The sequence below is a fragment of the Mus caroli genome, chromosome 15 (assembly GCF_900094665.2).
Source record: "Mus caroli chromosome 15, CAROLI_EIJ_v1.1, whole genome shotgun sequence".
Lineage (NCBI taxonomy): Eukaryota > Metazoa > Chordata > Mammalia > Rodentia > Muridae > Mus > Mus caroli.
In genome coordinates, this window is record NC_034584.1 from 44,820,827 (window position 1) to 44,842,272 (window position 21,446).

General features: G+C 36.1%; 1 protein-coding gene across 13 annotated transcripts in view; it reads right to left on the reverse strand.

Annotated features, from left to right (window-relative positions):
- Trps1 (transcriptional repressor GATA binding 1) overlaps window positions 1-21,446 on the reverse strand; it is a 238,163-nt gene that overhangs the window by 155,757 nt on the left and 60,960 nt on the right. For all 13 annotated transcript variants that reach the window (XM_029469685.1, XM_029469683.1, XM_029469682.1 and 10 more), the window contains one exon: window positions 12,746-13,349. In XM_029469685.1, the coding sequence (XP_029325545.1) occupies window positions 12,746-13,349 (604 nt within the window). The remainder of the gene's footprint in view (window positions 1-12,745; window positions 13,350-21,446) is intronic.

The window sequence follows — 21,446 nt, forward strand, 5'->3', positions numbered from 1 at the left end:
GAAGGAAGGAAGAAAGAAAGAAAGAAAGAAAGAAAGAAAGAAAGAAAGAAAGAAAGAAAGAAAGAAAGAAAGAAAGAAAGAAAGAAAGAAAGAGAGAGAAAGAAGTTAATCTGGATGTCCTTAAATTTTTATAGGTACAATATCAGCAATTTTACCCTCACTTGACTCTGGAGTTCTGCTAACAGGGTTACCATACATTGATATTGACAATCAAATTTGTCACCACCACTAACACCCTGTGCATGGTTCTCCATTGTTGGCTATTCTTATTCATTATCTCTTCCATCCATAGAAATAGGAAGTTACCTTTGGTTACTCACAGATATAAACTCTCCTAATTTGAAGCTTCTACATGTAAGAATACATATAGAAGTTATTTCTATTATCAGGGTCTTATGAAGGCTTCATGTTATAACTGATAGAGGAAAGTAAGGGATTAGACAACTTATTAAGAATCCTCATCACAAACTTACCATCTCGAGTCCTGACCAACCATCATACGTAAAACACTGACTGCACTGAAGTAATTGAAAGTCTACTCCAGTAATCTTTAGGCTCAAAAACAAAACAAAACAAAACAAAACAAAACAAAACAAAACAAAACAAACCCTGTACTATTTTGTTTTGAAATTTACCAAATAAGCATTTAAAAATTTTCTCTATATAGCACGTATTAGTTTCCTATACAATGCTATACTATACATAATTTCTGTTAAGTTTTTCCAGATCTTGAAAACCAAAGTGTTAGGCTGAGTTTTCACAGTCTTTTTCCTTATGGCTTGTCTTCCATGTCTTCAGATTCACCTACTAAAAAGCCTAGTCTGTTTTATATGGTATATTTTTAAATACATCTTATTTCATATTATGTGTGTCTGTATGTATGCAACAGGGCTTCTGGTATCCAGAGAGTTCATGAGAGGGTATTAGACAGCCATGCCCAGGAATTAAAAATGATTGAATTGTACAACAAGGGTGCTGGGAACCAAGAGTAGGTTCTCTATAAGAGTAATATGTACTTCTAATTGGTGGGCCATTTCTGCTCCTAGGATCTTTTTATTTGTTGGTTGGCAACAAGGACAAAAATTAATTGTAAACACTATTTTTTTATCTGAATGTAACCTGTTATACTTTTCATAAAGTCACTTCCTACTTTTTCTGCCTTTCATGAAAACTTATCTTTGCATCACAGTTGATCTGCACACATATTCCTATAAATATTACTTGTGGTGGGAATGCTTATTTATTTACCTTTTTATCTTTTAAGGAACTGCATTAATATTTATTGGAAGACAAAAAATACCACTATAAGAAGAAAGGGTTCTACAGTTCTCATTAAATTTGGTAGATTTATTTAAGTCTAGATGAGTTTACTCTAATGTATTTTGGATCTCTGAAAATAAATTCTTAACCAAGGTATTTATAGTAATACATCTGTATGTGTGCTATGCATTCAAATTTCACAAATAGATATGAATTCTAAGAGGGCTTTACCCATAGCAGTATAATTAGAATAAACAACACAAATACAGGTAAGATATAAAATGAATTTCTTTCCTCTCCTTTAATATTGGACATTAATGCTTATAATAAATTCATATAGGAGATTCCAAAGAAGACAAAATAGACTTGTCCAGACGAAGTTCGAAAATGATTTATATATTCAAAGTCCAATTGATTTGCCAAACATTGCATCAAGCATTCCTAACAATTTTTTATGTGCACACATACACAGTAAATTTACTTTCTTTCAGAAGCATTTGAGGAAATAACTAATCCCTGTGTGTTTATAACATTAGGTCTCATTTTGTATAATTACCTATTACATAAACTATATGTCAAGGTGACATGGAGTTTTCAATTCTAGCTTTCAATTACAAATGTGAGATGGCCACCTGAGAGACTTTGCTGGTGCTACAAAAATGTATCATTTTCCAAATTTTCACTGTTATGAACTTTCCCCCTCTATTAACATAGAAAGAAAATGTTAGGGTTTCTACCACGGTGTGACAATCCTAAATAATGAAAGTCCAGAAATGATAAAGCTTTCCTATTTCCGAGGAATAGATATGTACATAGTCTGGTAAAGTGACCTATACTTGCCAATAAAAGCCTCTGCTGTGTCATCTCCCAAACAAGCTGAATTATAGGGACACCAAATCCAACTATTTGAAATCACAGGAAAGATGCAATTATTGATCTACAAAGACATCTGATGCTGCAATGCTTAGAGTAATAAACATTGGAAATGTCAGACTACAAGGAATGGATCGTTTTCTCCAGAACAAATACAGAAAATTACTAGAAAAACTGTAAATATGATGAGGCAGAATATATGCTGACTTTCAAAAAGGTTTATATTTTATTCTAAAATAAAATCATATGGTATTTTAATAATAAACATAAAAATACAAAGTGGAAAATCATATGTCTTTGTGAGTGTATACATGTGCGTACCCACAAAGATATATTGAATACGTTGAATATCTGTGTTCTTCGTTTCTATAATGAACCTATATTTTATTGAGAGAAAAATGTTGAGAATTACTAATTTAATCTGCCTATGTTTTGTTCTTAGTTATGCCTAGACCTTTTCATCTCTACTCTTACCCTCAAGCTAGAGGCTACCAGCAAGGCTGAAAACCACAGGGGCTAATTAGAAATATGGCCCCTTTCATTATGACCACCCATACTTCAAATAGGTCATCTCCGAATAATGAGATATGAACTCTGAAAGAACATAAAGAACTAAGATAGGTTTATAGTTTCAAGATTTCAGTGGGATGAAACTGAATTATTCACACCCATTAAACAGGGTTTGAGTGATTCACAGCCAATTTTATTTTTATATTTGCAATGAAACAGCTGGGATTAGAGTCTATTCATGGACTCTTAAGAAATTTGCACCCCACCTACTAAAATTAGTTTCCTCATCTAAACTTCTGATCAGTACATCTGACAGAGAACAAAACAGGCATCAGTGCTCAATACCAGCAACTAAAGATACAATTTTTTTTTCCTGTCATTCTGCCACCAGGTCACTTTATTTCACATTGTGTATATTTCTGCCCCCCCCCCGGCCCCCAAATCATAGAGCAGCCTCTAAATGTCTGACTCTTTTGCAACATGATTATTTACAAAGGAGTATTCTTTTGGTGCGTATGCTAAGCTTAAACAATGTGTTTTTTTCATGTTTCAGATTGTGTGTGACAGTTACTGATGCCTTACAAGTTTTCAGCTACTAGATGAAAGCCATATTTCAATTTGTATTTCAGATAAATTAATCTCTCTTCAGATTTATTAAGCTTAAATATAAGGTTTGTGTCTTATAACTCTGTTGCCCATTGATTAATTCATTCATCAGAAAGTTTTACGGTTCAACAGGAAATTGACACAGCCCAATTTAACAAACTGCATATCCACGATCTAGAGTTTTCTAAAGCACGGGAAATGGGGTACATAAGGGTTGGCTGAATCCTCCAGGGTCACGGAACTACTTCGTCACAAATTATGTTTATAACACAAAATGTACCCTCCTACAGTACAATCTACTTCCCACCATGATGCCCAGAAGAACAAGAAAGAAAGCAGGAAATGAGAAGTAGAATCATGAGTTAGTATTCACCTATAAATAAAACCCAATGATGTGATGTGCATACTCTAAAGCCACAAATGCAGGTGTTTAGAGGACTATTTAATGTAAGGACAGTATCTCAAAGCTTGGTAGATATATTTAACTTTTATGGGACACTGAAGCAAACTCTTACATAAACCAACTGGAATCATATCACATAGTGTAAAGGTTGTGGTGACAGAGAACTAAAGAGCCATTGGCATATCATAGAAATCATCCATACAATCCATGTTTTATTTATTCTTGCTATATTGTTCAAACAAAATATATGGAATTTCCCTCATTAATAAGAACATGTGCTGTTGTAAATTTGAAAAAACAAGAACTAGGCAAGAGTAACATGAATATTCTAAAAGATTATCAACACCGCCTTTAACTGTACTGTTTTTTGCAAGACAAATTAAAAGTTTACAAATAAATTAAAAGGCTATATTTCTGTATAAAGAACTTTCTCCTTTGAAAGGCAAATGATTATTCTAAATAATGTAAGCACCTTTAAATCTTTATGTTCCTAAATATAAGACTGGTTTAGCATACCTTACTTAAATATATGCAATTGGTAGGAAGCATATCTTTGTGAACATGTAATTAAGAATGGTCTGAGCCTCTGTAATTCTTTTCAAGCAAATAACAAGTGCAAATGCAATGTTAGTTTAGAAATGTTCATGCTTTTCTCCTTCCAGTACTTCATTAAGACTGTAGACATCAGATCGGGTATTCTGATACTCTCATAATGGAAATAATTTGTAATGGAATAGAAGTATATACCTGATAAGACAACAAAGATAGACATCTTTCAAAGAACAAATCTAGAGTTCTGTCTTCTTATGCCTTCCAGCCCACACAGTTGTCCATAGATACACTCGAAATGTATCTAAGGAAAACAAGATTCACCAAAATTGGGAAACGGTAGCCAGAATATGACTCCAAAAAATTACATGAGAGAAAGAGAGAGAGAGAGAGAGATAGAGAGAGAGAGACAGAGACAGAAAGAGAGAGAGACAGAAAGAGAGAGAGGCTATACCCCCACACACACACACACAAAAAGATAAGCTAATCTTCAGGGACTGTTTCTATCTGAATGACACATATAAATTTTGACTAAGATTAAAACTAAACATGTCTAATAACTAAGCTATAAACTATACTGAAGATAAACCTAGGTAGTAGATGTGTGTATATTCATAAAGACATTAAGAAGTTGATATCTCAAATTATTAGTTGTTCTCTTTATTCTTTTTATCTTCCTTAATACTCCGTTTATAAGTCAGCAGCCTATCCCTAAGGATTTACTGCATATTATTCTCCATGCTTATTATGACTAGAGAATTTCTGTATGAAAGGGACCATTTTAAAAAACAGTGAGCAAAATAATATTAGTTATTAGACATATTTTATCATACAACTTATGAATTATATAAAAACTATATCAAAGAAATGAAAAGTGATAGATACAGGGGAATTATGCATCCTTTTTTATGATTGTTTTGTTTTTCTGATGGGTTAGTTAGTTTTTGAGACAGAATCTCACCACTTTGTAGCCTAGGCTAGCCTGGAACTTACTGTGTAGATCAAGCTGTCCTTGAGCTCCATAGGAATTAATCTGCCCCAACATTTTGAGTGCTGGTGTTACTGATATGAATGTTGAGGCCTAGCTTTTAAGTATTCTTTATAAGTAAAATTGGAAATAGTCTAAATGTTCATCAGTGAATTCATTAAGGATATGATATAGGTAGCTATAATAATAAGGCCTTAAAACAAATATTGTGACATGTCTTTATGAACAAGTAAAAACTTCCACATCACATTGTTAAATTTAAAAGCAAACTATGTAATGATAGGGTACATAGTCCTATGTTTCAATAAAATAAATATGTGAGTGTACCTAAAAGATATATCTGATGCCAAAATATGAACAGAAAATTGTGCATTGGGGTGCAATGGAGTACCGTCATGGTTTTCATTTTCTGTACAGTTCTCCTCTTTGTAATAGACATGTGTCACTTTCAAAACTTCAGAACTTCAATATTATTCATATACACATAAGTTGCTGGGTGTGCAGAAGAGCAAACTCACCCTGAAAGTGAGTGTAGTCCCCCAAGCACTTATTAGCAATCAAATTTAGGCAGGAGAGGCTACGCAGGGACTCTGATCTGACAGCCAAGGCAGCATGTCACCTCTGCCTTGACATGCACTGTGACTTCTGGCAACCTAAGTAAAACCACTGCCTTCATCTCCTCATCTAAATAAAAGGAACAGAAATAATTTGAACTTCAAGGATTTTGGATTAATTAATATGATGGCATTAATGCCCTAATAAATTAACCGAAAGGTAATAGAAATTGAAATGTTAAAGTTTCAATTGCTTAGTCATTAATTATAAATAGCTGCCTATGTTTTAACAGTTCTTTCATTTTTAATGCCTTCCTGAGCATGATTTTTTTTTTCCTTGAAGTAGCATTGCAGGTTTTGTCTTCTTCAGTGAGAATTCCAATTAGACAGCTACAGAGCTGCTCTCATGATATATTGGATTATAAGCTAAGTTCATGAAGTTAATTCTCTGAGAAGAGATTATTTTACGGGTCATTTATCTACCAAGACCTTTTTTTAAAGCATAGTCAAGAATAAGTCTTGAATACAAAAACTTAAATGAAATGTAACATTACAGATGAATGCAATTCACTATATCATATTATCATGGAATTTATGATTTCTCCACATAAATTACTGACTTTACTAAAAACCCAGAGTAAAAACACATTGCTGGTATCCCCACACCCATCATGTCTTAAGAAATAATCAGTATCTACAACTTTCTAAATGTAGGAAAATTAAGTATATTTTATTTCAAAAACGTGTTTGTTTAATATTCTCTGGTTAACTTTGAAAGTACAAGTAAGTAAATGTCCATATTTACCCTTTCCCAGTTAATATGCCTAAGTTAAATTTTAAAAAAACTAAAAGAAGAGGTAAGCTGACATGTCAAATTATATTTGAGAGGCATTTTCTACCCCAACTTGGACAAGAATATCAAACACTCAATTTAGTTTATTTGTTCTATAATTATAAAAACAGATCAAGGTGCCTTTTTCTCACTTCTCAGCACTGGCAACACAGACAGAATATACTATAAAACAAAATGTTATAGAATTTTTCTGCAAAGTTACTATTAGAAATCAGCATCTATAATGTCATTTGTTTCTCCCAAAGGAAGGAAGGAGGTGACTAGAAGATTCACTGGAAAATACCTCATCCTAATACCACATCCCAAGGTAGGAACCCTGCCTTGCCACGCTTCCCTGAGTAACTGAAAGACCAATCACGTAACGGGCTTTGCTTAACAACCTTTAAGCTCTTAAACCAAGAGGAGAAAAAAATCCTGAAGAAGAAAATGTTTTACTTTTTTTTGGTGAAAACAGTAACAAAATCCAAAATGATCACATATTATTTTAGTATGGTATTTAATGTAAAGTCTACCCATGAAATTAGTTACTGGGAGAAGAAAAGGCTGGATAAGCTAGATTCACATCAGGATATGTCTGATGGCTGACACACTTCCTCGCTGTGCACCTCTCTGTATGGCTAAAATGTGGGTCACCTGTATATTCTTCCCCCTCCTACAACTAAACAAACTCAACAATGGTTCCCTTTGGAACTCCTGGTATCTACTGCCTCAGACAGTCAGGGGCAGGGGTTGAGGAGAATGAGGGAGCCAAGCAAAGGGTAGTCAAACAGGAAATTACAAATACTGAAGTAAATGAAACCGCTTCATATCGACTACAGTGAATGAAGATATATCTGCTTCCCCTGGTCTAGGAATCCACGCCAGACTTTACAGTCTAGTTTATAACCAAGCATGTTTTAGGTGTGAGAGAATACTTTTTTAAAAAACGTATTTCAGCCAATGGAGCTAAATAAAATAAAATTAGGTTACTAGAATCCTCGATAGTAAAACTAATAAATCCAACCTTGTTTATGGGTAATCCCATTCCTTTATATCCATCAAAAAATTATATTTTGCTGCAAATTATTAATGACTAGTAAGAAGAAAAAAAGCTACCTTAGTAAATAAAATTAAAGTGGCCATGCCTGCTATTACTTGCACTAAATTCAATTTCTAGGCTTTATTTTTGAAAATATCAAACTAAATTTGAGTTTATATCATAAATTTTTCTAGCAGTTGTCAGCCCTTTCTCCCCCAAAACAAGGCATCAATACAAATTACAGGCAGCTAATTATACAAGAATTATACAATATCTGGATAGGATAAATAGTAAGGATTATGTTTTATTTTTCCAATAGGAAAGTAATATATTAATGTGCTTCTGACAGAACCTCACCTGTTCCTGTGAGACTATACATGTTTAAAAGATTCAAAGATGCTGAGGGAAATGGTTATTTACATAGACAGTAAGTCAGTATTTCCTGTATGATGGTGGGGTTTTCATTAAATATGAAGCACAACAATAAATATCTCTTTTCACTTGAGATCATCTTTAGTTTAAAAAGGTTCCTGAGGTCTTGTGTCAGTTGTTGTTAAGGTATTCATCATGGGGGCTTGTTTGCATGGCTGCTTCCAAAAGAACATTTTTGCATCTGAAAGGACTCCGGTATCAGCAGCCTCTAGGCTATAAATTTAACACTGCTAAAGAAAAAGAGAAAGAAGGTCTGCTTTGTACTGCCTCAGTATCACATTTACAAGATGAGCGAGTAATCAGGCTACTTTTGCTTATCAGGCACTCTGAATCTGAGGACCTCGAATGAGCTGACAAACATTAATTAACTAAGCCACACAGCAGTGCTGCAAAGAAGGCAGCAAGCAGATCCTGGGTCAGAGATAGATGTTTGGATTTCCTGCAGGCTCGCCTTGAACAGGTAGTGGCCTGCCACGGAACTCAACTCCCAGAGGCCCACATCTGAAAGTCTCCACTAAAATGCCAAATCGGTGCAGGGTGTAGATGTTAAAACCAACACTTTGATAAGGATGTTGAAGCAACAAACCCCAAATCAATGCCACTATGACTCAGTTTCCCCTTGTGGGCTGAAGGAAGTTCCTAATAGCTTGAGTGCTCAAACCTAAGGAAGAATTTGTGTCTACAAATGCAACCAGGACACTGTCTCTCCACAAATGATTGACTGGAGTCTGGCTGGTGACATGCCCTGCTTCCTCTTAAAGTCTCATTCATTCGAATTCCTCTGGTTGGGCCATTGCTTCATTCAGTTAAAACTCCATTTGTTACTGGCCAAATCGTGATATTTAAGGTCCAATTTTTTTCCTCTCCCTATTTGTTTGCTTTTCTGTTGAATGATTTCTATGTCACAAAAATAACTTTAAAAAATTCTAGTGTATGAATAAAATCCAGAAGGATAAAACAGGAATTAAAAAAAGATCAATACAATTATATTTGTTATTTGTTTCCCTAAAAGTAAATGCATAGATACACTGCTCAGATAAACAGGTGTAAAGTTGTGCATGGGCCAATCAACATCATAATCCACCACTTAAATATAGACGGAAAAACTATTTTAAAACATGTAACTAATTGATAATCCCAATTCGGCATAGGTAATGTTGAATATTTATAGGTTCTTCATGAGGCCAAATTGAAATATAAGTAAAAACACTGGTTTTGTATTTACTAAACTTTGCTGACCACTCCATTTAAAAAGCAAATTGTGCATATAACTGTGAACAATTGTAGCAAATTTCATCAAAAATATAGCAAACGTTTTACTTAACCAAAAAATCTTTACTATTCCTTCAAACTCACAAAATACTCAAAGACATTATAAGTCATACTGATTGCAATGAAAAGTCTGACTTTTTCAAAAGTGATTTACAAGGGAAAACTTAAGCCAATGTGTCCTTTGTCACCATCTGAGCTCAGTGATCCTCACAGGTGGCATAAGTAATTTAGAGCTCTTTACATGTCTTTACCATGCATAACAAAGCAGAAACAGAAGGGCATTCACTAAATGAGAACATACATAAGCAAATGGCCTGAGAGCCCCCAAAAAGGGCGGGTACTGCTCTAGACATAGACACAACAAAAGGGAAAAAATAAAAACAAGCAAATACATGAACAGGAAATAGGGGGCCGGTGCTGATGAAAGAAATATGAACAGGAGGCGCCTTTGGAGTGCTTCCTTCTGTACTTGTAGGAAGAGAGCAAACTTTACCACAGACCCAGTCAAAAATAAATTAATTAATTAAAATAAAATAAAATGTGTCCTCAGAGAACGAATATCCTGAAAGCAGCATTATAGTCACATGCTTTATAAAAGAAGCCGAAATAGATCTGGCCTAGTCATTGAAAATGTCTTCATCTCTTAACAGTCCTGAACTACGTTAAGCCAACACATTCTAGATCCGAAAATCTAGGACAACCTTTCTGCACTTGACTTTTTCTATCAGTCTGTACCTCTTGCCAGAATGATTTAAAGTTTGTTTGGTTGTTTTTTGTTTTTTTTTTTCTCTCGGCAATAGCAATTTCTATAAAAGCATTTACTAGCTTACTATGCTGCATGCTGCTGTACTGATCAAACTAATGAAAAAACAAAACAAAACAAAAACAAAACAAAACGACTTCCATGTCCTAAGTATGTTACTATGGTTACTCTGAGTAAACACACAGGCTGGAGAGAAGCTCACTTCCCAGGTTCCTTCCACTCTGCTTCAGAAACTCCAAAGTTAATGCTCTTCCCTATACCATAGGTAGAACACGGAATCTCACTCCCATCAGTTCTACACTTTTACACTGCACTTATAAACATGATACTAGTTTGGGGTTTTATACAAAGAGCTGCATTATTTTTGCCTTTCGTAAGCATGGCAATCATACTCTGCAGGGCACTTCCTACCAGAATGAACCGACAGTCTATTTGCTATGACAATGAAGCGTCTCCTATTCCACCACCGAGAATACAAATCTCCTCAATTTCTCAACTAAAAATTTCTCCCCTTGTCAATGTGACCAGGTTTCTCTCAAAGCTCCTGAAGATATTACAGATCAAAAATTTGAAATTCAGTTAAGAAATCAAGCCAAAGCTTGCACAATGAACCAAGCTGGCCCACTCTTTCTATTCCAACTATTTAATAGAATTAGAGATTCCCCCAAAGAATCACTATAACACAAAGCATAACTCTTAAAGATTCACATTTGATTAACATCGCAGAAGAATGAGCCTGTCTTGTAAAAGGTGTGCACGCGCCTATACTCTGAAATGAAGTGCACGGCCGACTTTAAAACTCCTAAATCCCAAGGTAAGGCATTGAGGCGTTCATTAAAGACTTAGTTGTGCTGAGGTTCTCCTACGTCAGCAGCTAATGCAGAGGAAGTGAAAGGGCAGTTGAAATGGTGCAATGGAAACTTGCAGTCAGGGAATTACAGGAAGTAAAGGAACTGAGAAGAAGGAGTTGTGTTGCGAAGTTTTATCCTCCTGATCACAACACTGCTAGGGCTTTCAGTCTGCTGCTTAATCAACTACTGAAATGATAAGTATATCATTCCAAGTCCTTGGAAGGAGGCAGGAAGGGTGACACACTGGAAATAGTTTAAAAAAATTAGAACAACTCGGAGCCAAGCAGAAATGTCAGTGATGTGAAAAAGGAAGCCAGGAGGAGGCTCAGGTGATCTGAAGGAGACCACCCAAGTGTGCACTATTGTTAAGTGTCAATGGACACCAATACCACATATAACAAACACCATTCTCCCTCTCAAATAGAAACCATAAAAGGCCTCTGAGACCCCCCTCCCCCCAAAATCACGATGTAATTTAAAAAAGCTATACTATACATCATACAGGTTCATCTACCTACTGTTCTACAATGGAAGTGGCCTGAGGTGAGCATGTTCCTTGAGGATACAGGACTGTTTTCTTTCTTTCCAAAGTTACTTGGAGAACATTTGCTCCTGCCAGATGACAAGAAAAAGGCTTCATTTCTTGATGGTACAAGGTACTCCCCTCTTCTATATTCAAGGCTTAATTCTAGGGCTTAACATCAGGCAGAAGAAAGTAATGACTTTCCTAACTATCTGTGTCACCTCCAAGGGACATTCTTTAGCTCTACTCCACAGACACCGGAGACCCTCAGGAAGGCTTCAGGGAATCTGAAGTGAGAACAGAGCAGTCGAGCTGATTCACAGCCAAGAGGTTCTTCTCAGACCTAGATGTCAAAGCCCTGAGCAGACCGGACTCCATTTCCTAATCAGGTGTTTCTGTAAAGTGAGTTAGTTTCTGATCCTACCTTCTGGGCCGGGACATAGTTTCAAAACCATGCAGCAGTTATTAAACTTGCTCAGCACTGAGGTAAAATGCTGAAGGATGCTCTCTACCTCGAGCAAAATCCATACACAGCATGTGGGAGCTCATGAAGTTTCAAAAGATACAGTAAGTTTTCGAAGCACTGGGTCTACATTGCAGGAACACACTAGTAAAGATTAGTTGTAGATGCAGTTTCATTCCCTCGCCACCCGCACCCCTGCTTTTTCCATCCCTACCAGACCCCGAGAGTATTAAATACAAGGAGCTCATCTCTGGGCAGTAAGTGCACCATTCATTTTTAGATTTTGTTCATCTTTTTCATTCTTTCTGACAACTGAACTACAGGCACTGGCGAGTGTGTGTGTGTGTGTGTGTGTGTGTGTGTGTGTGTGTGTGTATTAAGAAATGCTGCTTTCCAGATTAGCACCTCGCCCAGGAGTTTCCATTCTTACTGTCTTAATCTCTGCTAACCTCCCTTATCAACTATGTACTGTATCATAGCACCTTAAAGTTTAGCCGTCAGATCGTTATTCGAATACAGCTGAGCATCTCTATGGGATCAGAAAGCTCCCTGCTCCAAAGGCAGCTTTGTGGCTTTGCATAATCACCAAGAATGGTTAACAAGCCTTCATCACCGCTGAGAGCAAAGACAAATAGGTAATTGCCTACCTTGGACTGTATACGTGAACTGCACAAGCCCCTAAGAGCTACTTTCTGCTCCTTTGGCCTTCATGCATACAAAATATCACTGCATCAATACAGATTATTTAATTTCACCACATAATACATTAGGCTAAGCTTACAAAATATGTTTGGAATAAATTATTTTAAATAAAGAAACCTTCCTACCCGTAACAGCGACTGGGATTCATCCTTGGTCTTGCTCTCTCCGGAGGCAGGATACTGCTGGGTAAGAGATGCAGACTTCTCACTGCCAGCAGGAGCCCCTTGCAGGAAGCCCTTGGTATCTACTGCCAAGCCATACATAGGTCGTGCCAGGTGGGCAGCTTCAACATTGGGGCTGTCCCTCAGAGTCTTTGTCTGCTCTTGGGAGCTAGACACAGGCGTCAAGAGCCCTAAGCTTGCTTGAGTGTAGGATGGACTACCACGTAGGATGTCTGCCCCTCTCCAAGCCACACCACGAAGGTCATCAGTTGAACTCTCAGTCCAGATTTTATCTTTCAGCCCTTCCTTGTCATCAAGTTTCTCTCTCTTGACTATGCTCTCGGGAACTGTTTCTCCCATTTTAGAGTCTGGGTTTAGCAGACTGTAGACCTTGAGGTCAATTTTGGGCTCTTCTTTGATGGTGGGAATGGCATGGCCACCCTCTTCGCCATTAGCAGTAGTGATTTCCTGTTCCTGGCAGTGAACTGTGTTGAAGTGCTCCAATAGTGACTGAGTGTCAGCAGCTGTGAAACTGCACTGACGACATTTATAGCAGCTGTGTGCTCTCCTGGAAGGAAGAAAAGAGTCAATGGGAAGTCAGAATTTTGAAGGGAATGCTCTGTGCTAAAATAGTCCTCATGCACCTGACTTCTCTCATGCAATGAGGCAGAAGTTGAAAGAAATGCAATATTGTCAACACTCAGAAATTAAAATTAAATTAACAGGCATTTTCAGTTCCATTAGGAATGTGAATTTTCTTTAGTACAAACACACACACACACAGAGATGCAGTTAATTACCATTAGAACTGGGCATTTAGTCTCATTATCACCTGATGTTCATTTTATCTTTATTGATAATCATCAGTTCTAAATTACTTAAGTCACTATTCATGATTTAACCAATGGCCTTTCCACTTTTGTTTATCTAACCTAAACTGAGGCACTGTCTCATTATAAATACATTGACATTTTTAACACTGAGTTCCTTTTTATACCTTTCCAAAATATGCTAAAATATTCTGTGATTAAATATTACTTTCTAGCATATACTTGAATCAATTTAGTCAATGGAATAAGGCTATCTGATCTATATAATCTACAAGGTACAATGTGTTGACACAAGAATTTTCTAAAAGAATTACAGGATCTGTAGACAGATATAAAAACTGAGCAAACTAAGTATCTGCTGGGTATCAAAAAGCATGTCAATCGCTGTACAGATATATTTGTTAAAGGATCCTGCATATGTGTATATGTGTTCATGTGTGTGCTTTCTTTTTAACAGTCATAAAACAAAGAGATCTCATTGCTAGATTTTATAACATCTCCATTGTTAAAGAGAAAACAACCATATTAAGACAAATGTTTGATTCAAAAATATATTTAACTGTAAAAAAAAAATCTGAGAAAGCACAGAACTTTTTTCAATAAAGCATTTTTCCCTTGATTAAAAAGCCTGACTTAACTCTTCAAATATCTTACGAAGCGCTTTTTACTTACTTCATATGTCAACAAAAATAGCAGCAACAACAAAAATACGTAGTAAGTTCTATGAGATATCACTTGAAGTTAATCCAATTGTAGATAATCATCAATATATCACTTTGCCAGCTCCTGGCTACATCCAGGTAGAATAGGAACTCACAGTCCTTGCTTCCTTGGCACTTCCAGGCTAGTCAGGATGGCAAGCTTCACTATACATAAATATGTAGGTACAAGAATGATGTGTGGAAAGAATGACGTAAAAGTGATAGTATGAGGGTTGCTTAGGAAAGTGAAGGACCTTTCTGAGGGAGGTCTATAACTCCAAAGGCCAAGAAGGAGCGGTCCTTTCCAGAAGAAGGTGCCCTAATTAGGCTTACTACTGCTATGATGAAACACCATGACCAAAGCAACTTAGGGAGGAAAGGTTTATTTAGCTTATATTTCACTATCACCATTCATCATCAGGGAAGTCAGGAGAGGAACTCAAAGTGGAACCCTGGAGGCAGGAACTGATGCAGAGGCCATGGAAGGGTGCTGCTTACTGGCTTATTCCTCATGAGTAGCTCAGCTTGCTTTCTTCTAGAACACTGGACGACAGATAAGGGGTGGGTCCTCATCCACAATGGCTGGACTCTCAAACGAAATCACTAATTGTCCTACAGGCTTTGCCTCAGCTTGATCTTAAGGAGTCATTTTCCCAGTTGAGATTCCTTCCTGTTGGGTGACTATACTTTATGTCAAGCTGACATAAAACCAGCAATCAAAGGACATTAGAGCATGTTTTGGCAAGTTTTGGATAAAGAAGAAATCACTGTAGACAGAAATAACAAAGAGGAAACAGTTTGGCCAATCCAAAGGGCCCCCTAATGCATTGGTGGTGGTGGTGGTACATTTCAAGCCTAAGAAGACCACCAGGGAGAGAGGAACATGATAAACACGGTTTAAACATACAGGGGAGGCTACATAATAGTTTCTGGATAGATAAATGTATCTTGTTATGAGGCATGTCTGATGATGAAACACTAAAAAAACAAGGCTCTCAAGTCCAGGGTTTATTGATGGACAATAAGGTGGAGAAATGGTGCCTTACCCATTTAGTCTACACACAGTTAATGTCCCAAGATTTCTAACTCCCAGATTAAAACTCTGCTTTTCACTATGCGAAAGCATAAACATTTCGCAATGATTTAAAATAAGTAAAATTACTGACAAAATGAAACAATAAAGGGGCGACTACAAAATGTCTTGGGATAGAAAAGAGAATGAGGACAATAACAAATGTGATGTCATTCCAAAGTATGAACATCTAAATCATCATTTCTTTCCAGAAAAAAAAAAAAAAAAAAACAAGAATAAACTATCTATAGAAAAGTTTAAATTGCTGTGAAAAGAAAAAGTTTTATAGTTTTTCATAGAATTTTCACATGATATAAAATTATTTATTCAGTGTCCTTCTGAGATTGCAACGTGCAGTTAGCTTTTACCCCAAAAATACCATTAATTCATTCACTGCTAGGGGTTCTTTGGATTTTCATAATTCATAACAGGATCAGGAATGTTTCCAAAAAAAATAAAAAAATCAAGCCAAAAAAACCACTATATATTTGACAAAACTCTTAATGGTAGAGTGATTTGAGTGAAAATGGCCTCCATAGGCTCATTTCCTTGAATATTTGGTCTATAGTTGGTGGAACTGTTTGGGAAGGATTAGGAGGTGTGACCTTGTCAAAGGAGGTGTGTCAGTGTCATAAGACATCCCCAGTGTCTGTCTGTCTGTCTGTCTGTCTGTCTGTCTGTCTGTCTCTCTCTCTCTCTCTCTCTCTCTCTCTCTCTCTCTGCCTCATATATCTGAATGAAGATGTAAGCTTTCAGACACTGTTTTAACATCAAGTTTCCTGCTTGGTAACATGGTCTCTACCATATTAGCGATGAATTCTAACCTCTGAAATGCTAAGTCCCCAAGAAACTCTTTCTTCTCTAAGTTGCCTTAATTGAGGTGCCTTGACACAGCAATAGAACTGTAAATGAAACAAATGGTATTTGTATTTGTACAGTAAGCCAGTCTTATTATACTAAAAACAGCAATAACAATGCTTCACTTTCCTCTCTTACACTCTCTTTCTAGTGACTGATGTTATGTATCTCCTGAAAGGCACTTTCTTCCTGAATATCAATAGTCAGTCTGTGGAATTTAGACCATAGTTTTTCTTCAACAGTGAATAAAGGGGTAATCAAAGGAAATGAAAAAAATCATGAATGCTAATCAATAAAACTTTACAGGCTCAAACAATTACAGATAAATTATGACACAGGTAGGGTCCATGAAGGTGAGAAAATATTTTAATTTAAACATAGATCAGTAGGTCTGTTATCGAGTAGCACTGGTCATTTCTCAGAGGCTACTTTGTTGATATCAACATCTATAATGCTTATTGACAATACTGATATCTTAGAATAATGGAGAAAAGATGTGAGAATTCTTGAAAGGCAGATCCAAACCAGAAAATAGATAATCAGCTCAATATTGTTTGAGTGTGTTCTCTATGAGGCACAAGCTGACTCACTATGGAAGATGATTTGAAAATGTTCTTTATCCTTATGATCCTTCACCTACCATTTTTTTACAATTATAGACATGTGCCAAAATACTTTAAAAGTGAGGTGCATTTGGTCTTACTGGGAAGAAATGGCCTGCTCATTGCTTAAGTTTCAATAGTCTCACTAATAGGTAGTTTGTAGTAACTATCTTTAATAATGAGGGTACTTCATCTTCAAATAGGTTAAACTGTCCATTCCATTTGCCTAGAAAATTCCACTTGGTAATTCATTTTAAAAAGGATGATATGCCCTAATATGTAAGTATTCAAAGTAGAAATATGTCTTCCAGTGGGGCAGTGGTGGCACACACCTTTAATCCCAGCACTTGGGAGGCAGAGGCAGGAGGAATTCTGAGTTCAAGGCCAGCCTGGTCTACACAGTGAGTTCTAGGATAGCCAGGGCTATACAGAGAAACCCTGTCTCAAAAAATTAAACAAAAACAAACAAACAAAACAAACAAAAAAAGCAGGCAACAAATAGTAACCAATATAAAACCTGTCATAAACTGAAAATCAAGCCTAAAGTTCTTATTCGAAGGCTAGCTAGCTATTTTCTTTTTCTTTTATGTCTGTTTGCATATCTGTTTTGGTGAACTAGAGACTAAACCTATAGCCTTGAGCTTCCCTTGTACTCTCACACTGGGCAACATGCCCTGTCCCAGATAACTATGCTGCATACATTCAGGGCATTTCTGGAATTTTTCATAATTAATGATTACAAATAAAAATAAAAAATTCTACACATTATTTTTCTCCATGGTGTGTAATATCCTTAGTATTGTTCTGTTTCACAGTGGCAGTTTTCAAGTTAAAATGATGTCTGCATCTAAGTATTCCCGGCATTGATGTATTAGGCACTATTTAAAAATATATAAAACCAACACTCATCTCACTATAATTACCATGGTTTTACTAATTCAGAAACTGATGTTCAGGAGACTTGGCATTTTCAGATTTCCTGATAATTAAGTAAATATCATAAATATCTATTTTTCAGTACAATCAAACACATTATCCATTTTCCATTGGCACCTTTTAAGATAATATTAAGCCTTAGCCTCGTTATTCTGAGCATCCAGTGTTAATTATTTCAAACTAAAAGGTGTAGAACAACCATCTTAAAACTATTCATAAATATCACAATGACCGGTACCTATCATAGATCTATTTTCCAGGTCTTCTCTGAACCTCTCTTTATTCTTATATCCTTAGAGACTGTCTGGGTAGGTGGCAAGCAAAACTAGTTTGGCTTCATTTGCCAATATTCCTCCTGCTTCTGGTTCCCAGCTTTGCTAATGAGAGCATGTCAGATAACTTCTCCTTTCTAAGTACCTCATTTCCTGTTTGTCTGAAGCTCGTCTTAAAGATCATGGCTTTTGGATTTTGCAATAATATACTTATGGGTACGTTTATGTGTATCTGTTTTCCGTAGTGTGGTTTACGCCTCTTTGTATCCATGCATTCTATATCAGTGAGTCCTGGAAGATAGTGTTTGTTACTTTCTCCTAAAATACAAACCATACCATTCTCTATTTTTCCTTCTAAGGTTCTAATTAGTTGTGCTTATGTAAAGATTTCATTCTATTTCCATATAGTATTTATTATCTGGTTTTATATTTTCAACTGCCTTGCTATCTCTTCAAACGTTTCTCTCTGAGCCTGGAGAGATAGCCCAGCAATTAAGAGCACTGGCTGCTCTTTCAGAAGACCATGGTCCTATTCCTAGCATCCACATGGTGTCTCCCAGCTGTCGGCAACTCCAGACCCAGGAAATTCAACACCCTTTTCTGGTCTCTGAGTCATCAAGCAAACAAGTGGTGCATAGACAAACATGCAGACAAAACACCCAGACAAATTAGATAATTAAATTAATTAAATATTTAAAGAAATGAATATTTATTTAAAAATATTGTTCTAGTGTCTCATTGTGATTTCCTCATAGGCTCTTTATTATTACCTAATCTGTCAATTATCCTATTTGCTTTCTCGAATTTTCAACAATTATGCTTTTTAATTCGTTATGGTATCTGTTCATTGGCTTCCCTCAGTAAAGGTTTGCTTGATTAATTTTAAATAGTAATTTTACTTCTTCAATCCCATGGCAATTAGGACATTATCACTGAAAATTCCTGTAGCTAAAGTTCCTAGGTATCAGAATCTATCATTTCTGCTTTTTACCTTTTTCAAATACGGTGTATCGGCTCTCCATCTACATAGCAAACTTTGTAACAGTGCACACATATAAAACTTACCTTAACCCAGGACTGCTTTGCAAGTAAAAAATTGAGTACTTTTCTATGAACAAATTTACGTTTATTTCTGATAGCACTCAGTGAAGCACTAATGTAGAACTCATATAATGAGCAGCAGCATTAGAGCAGACCTCATGAATTCAGCTTCTTTTTCTCATGAGCCCACGCCTTAGTCTTGACCACGTCCTGCAGACATACTGGCATTTGTCCTCTGCGCAACCTCACATGCCACACTTACTTTTCACTTCTCCCTCACTATAGTTTATCTCATTCTTAGTGAAGTGAAGGATAAGCTTCGGAAAGTCCCCTTAATTTGGGGAAGTCTGGCAATGCATTTAAAGTATGTTTTAACTAAAACTCTTGTTTACAGTTGTATTTTAAGAAGACTTTTGTCCTTCTTAGTCTGCAACATAAATTATAACACTATAAATTTTGATAAAAATAGTAACCAACAGAAAATAGATGCACTGTCTATTGAGTAATAAATTAATAGAAGACATGAAGTAAAAAATAGATTCATGCATGAAAAATAATGGCAGCTACAAGGTGAATTAGGGGATGTTCTAACACTGTGAAAAGATGCTAAATGACCCATTTCCAGGTACTGAGTGGATAACCTTTCGGCCCCACTCAAAACAGCCCAGATCTCATGGATTCCACACTGAGATTTCTCTGAGTTCCACATCAACCCTGTTTTGGATGGCAATGATTTCACACATGTCTGTACATTTAGAGACTTATCCTGATTTTTGTTATCGTCTCACTCTTGTCATAGAGCACTTAAAGCCCAGAATGTTCTATAACAATAACATATATTGATAGTAGACATACTCTAAGAGGGCTATTATAAATAAAGAATAATCAGTAAAGATAGATCTGAGATAAGGTAAGCTGACCTATTATTCTATTTTTAAAACATTGCATTGAAAAAAGTACTTGTATAGCAGACTGAATTTTAATCACCTGCATGACTATTTCATTTTATATCCTTAAGGCTTCCAATGTGATTGAGATTTATTAAGGTTTCCTTATACCTCCTAGTCGTGAATTATGACTCTTGAACTCATAAGGTTCGCAATTTCAAATAATTCTATAAAGACTCTCAGATATTAGATGAATAACCAAAAATCTAAAAGATCAACGAAAGTATGTCAGTATTTAAAAGTGAGTATTATTAACATACTCTATGCCCTAAGGACACATTCTATTTAATTTCTTAGCTACTAAAATTGTTGGGAACCTGACTAAGACTGAAAGCCAACATACTACTACTGTCTTTGGCATATACCTTAGATCCTCAAAAGGCTCTAAAACTATGTAATGAAAGATTAAAATGTAACTCACCTTGGAGCTGTCAGTATTTAAAACTATTGTGCAGGCAAACGCTCCTGGGAATTCCATTTGCATAAAGACATTTGCCAAGATCTATGCATGCTCATGTGTTAAACTTTGCAGCTACAGTGCGTGGCAAGGGTAGATTAGTCTTTTCCTGGTAGAGACTACTTTCAATACTAAGAATTAAATAAATCCAGACATTATGAAGACATCTCCTTTATTCATATTATTCATTTCTCCAAGATTATTTCCTTTATCTAAAGAACATAAATATCCTGCTTATTTCAGACAAAGCTTTAAGTAGTGGCTTAGACTCCTGGAGAAAAAATCATATGGTTACCAGTCAGCACTGTCTTTGTGTGTAAGAAGACCATACTCATCCACACATATATAGGTGCACACACACACACACAGAGAAGCACACACATAATATATATGTGCATTATTGTGTACTTATTCCATTTTCCTCATGATTAAAGAAATAAGAATTTTGGAGCATTCACAACTATATATGAACAATATGCACAAACTCACCCATATTTGTGCATCCATACTAAGAGTTGAGGAAAGCTGGTGCTTGCTAGTCCAGAAAGAAATTAGCATGCAGCTAACATCAGAGGAGACAGAAACACTCATTGCAAGTGTGAACACATATTTGATTGCAGCACTGTGTCTTTCCTAGAGCTGACCTTATAAATTAAACAGTGTAAATCTCAAGTAAGTGTTTTCTGAACATTTTGATTCACTGGGAACATTAGGATGCCCTTCAAATTAACATCTAACATTCTTAGCCCATTGTTGGGCACGACTCCTTCATTACTGTTCACTGAGAAGATATACACACAAAACTGTACTAAGCAGATTTTTTTTAATCTAGGTTATTGAACCTATATATTGAAAAACATTTCAAATAGCAAGTAAAAGCTCCATGCAACAGCTCGTCCTCTCACCTCAATGTGTGGGAAACCCTGAGGCAGGAATATTGCTAGGAATT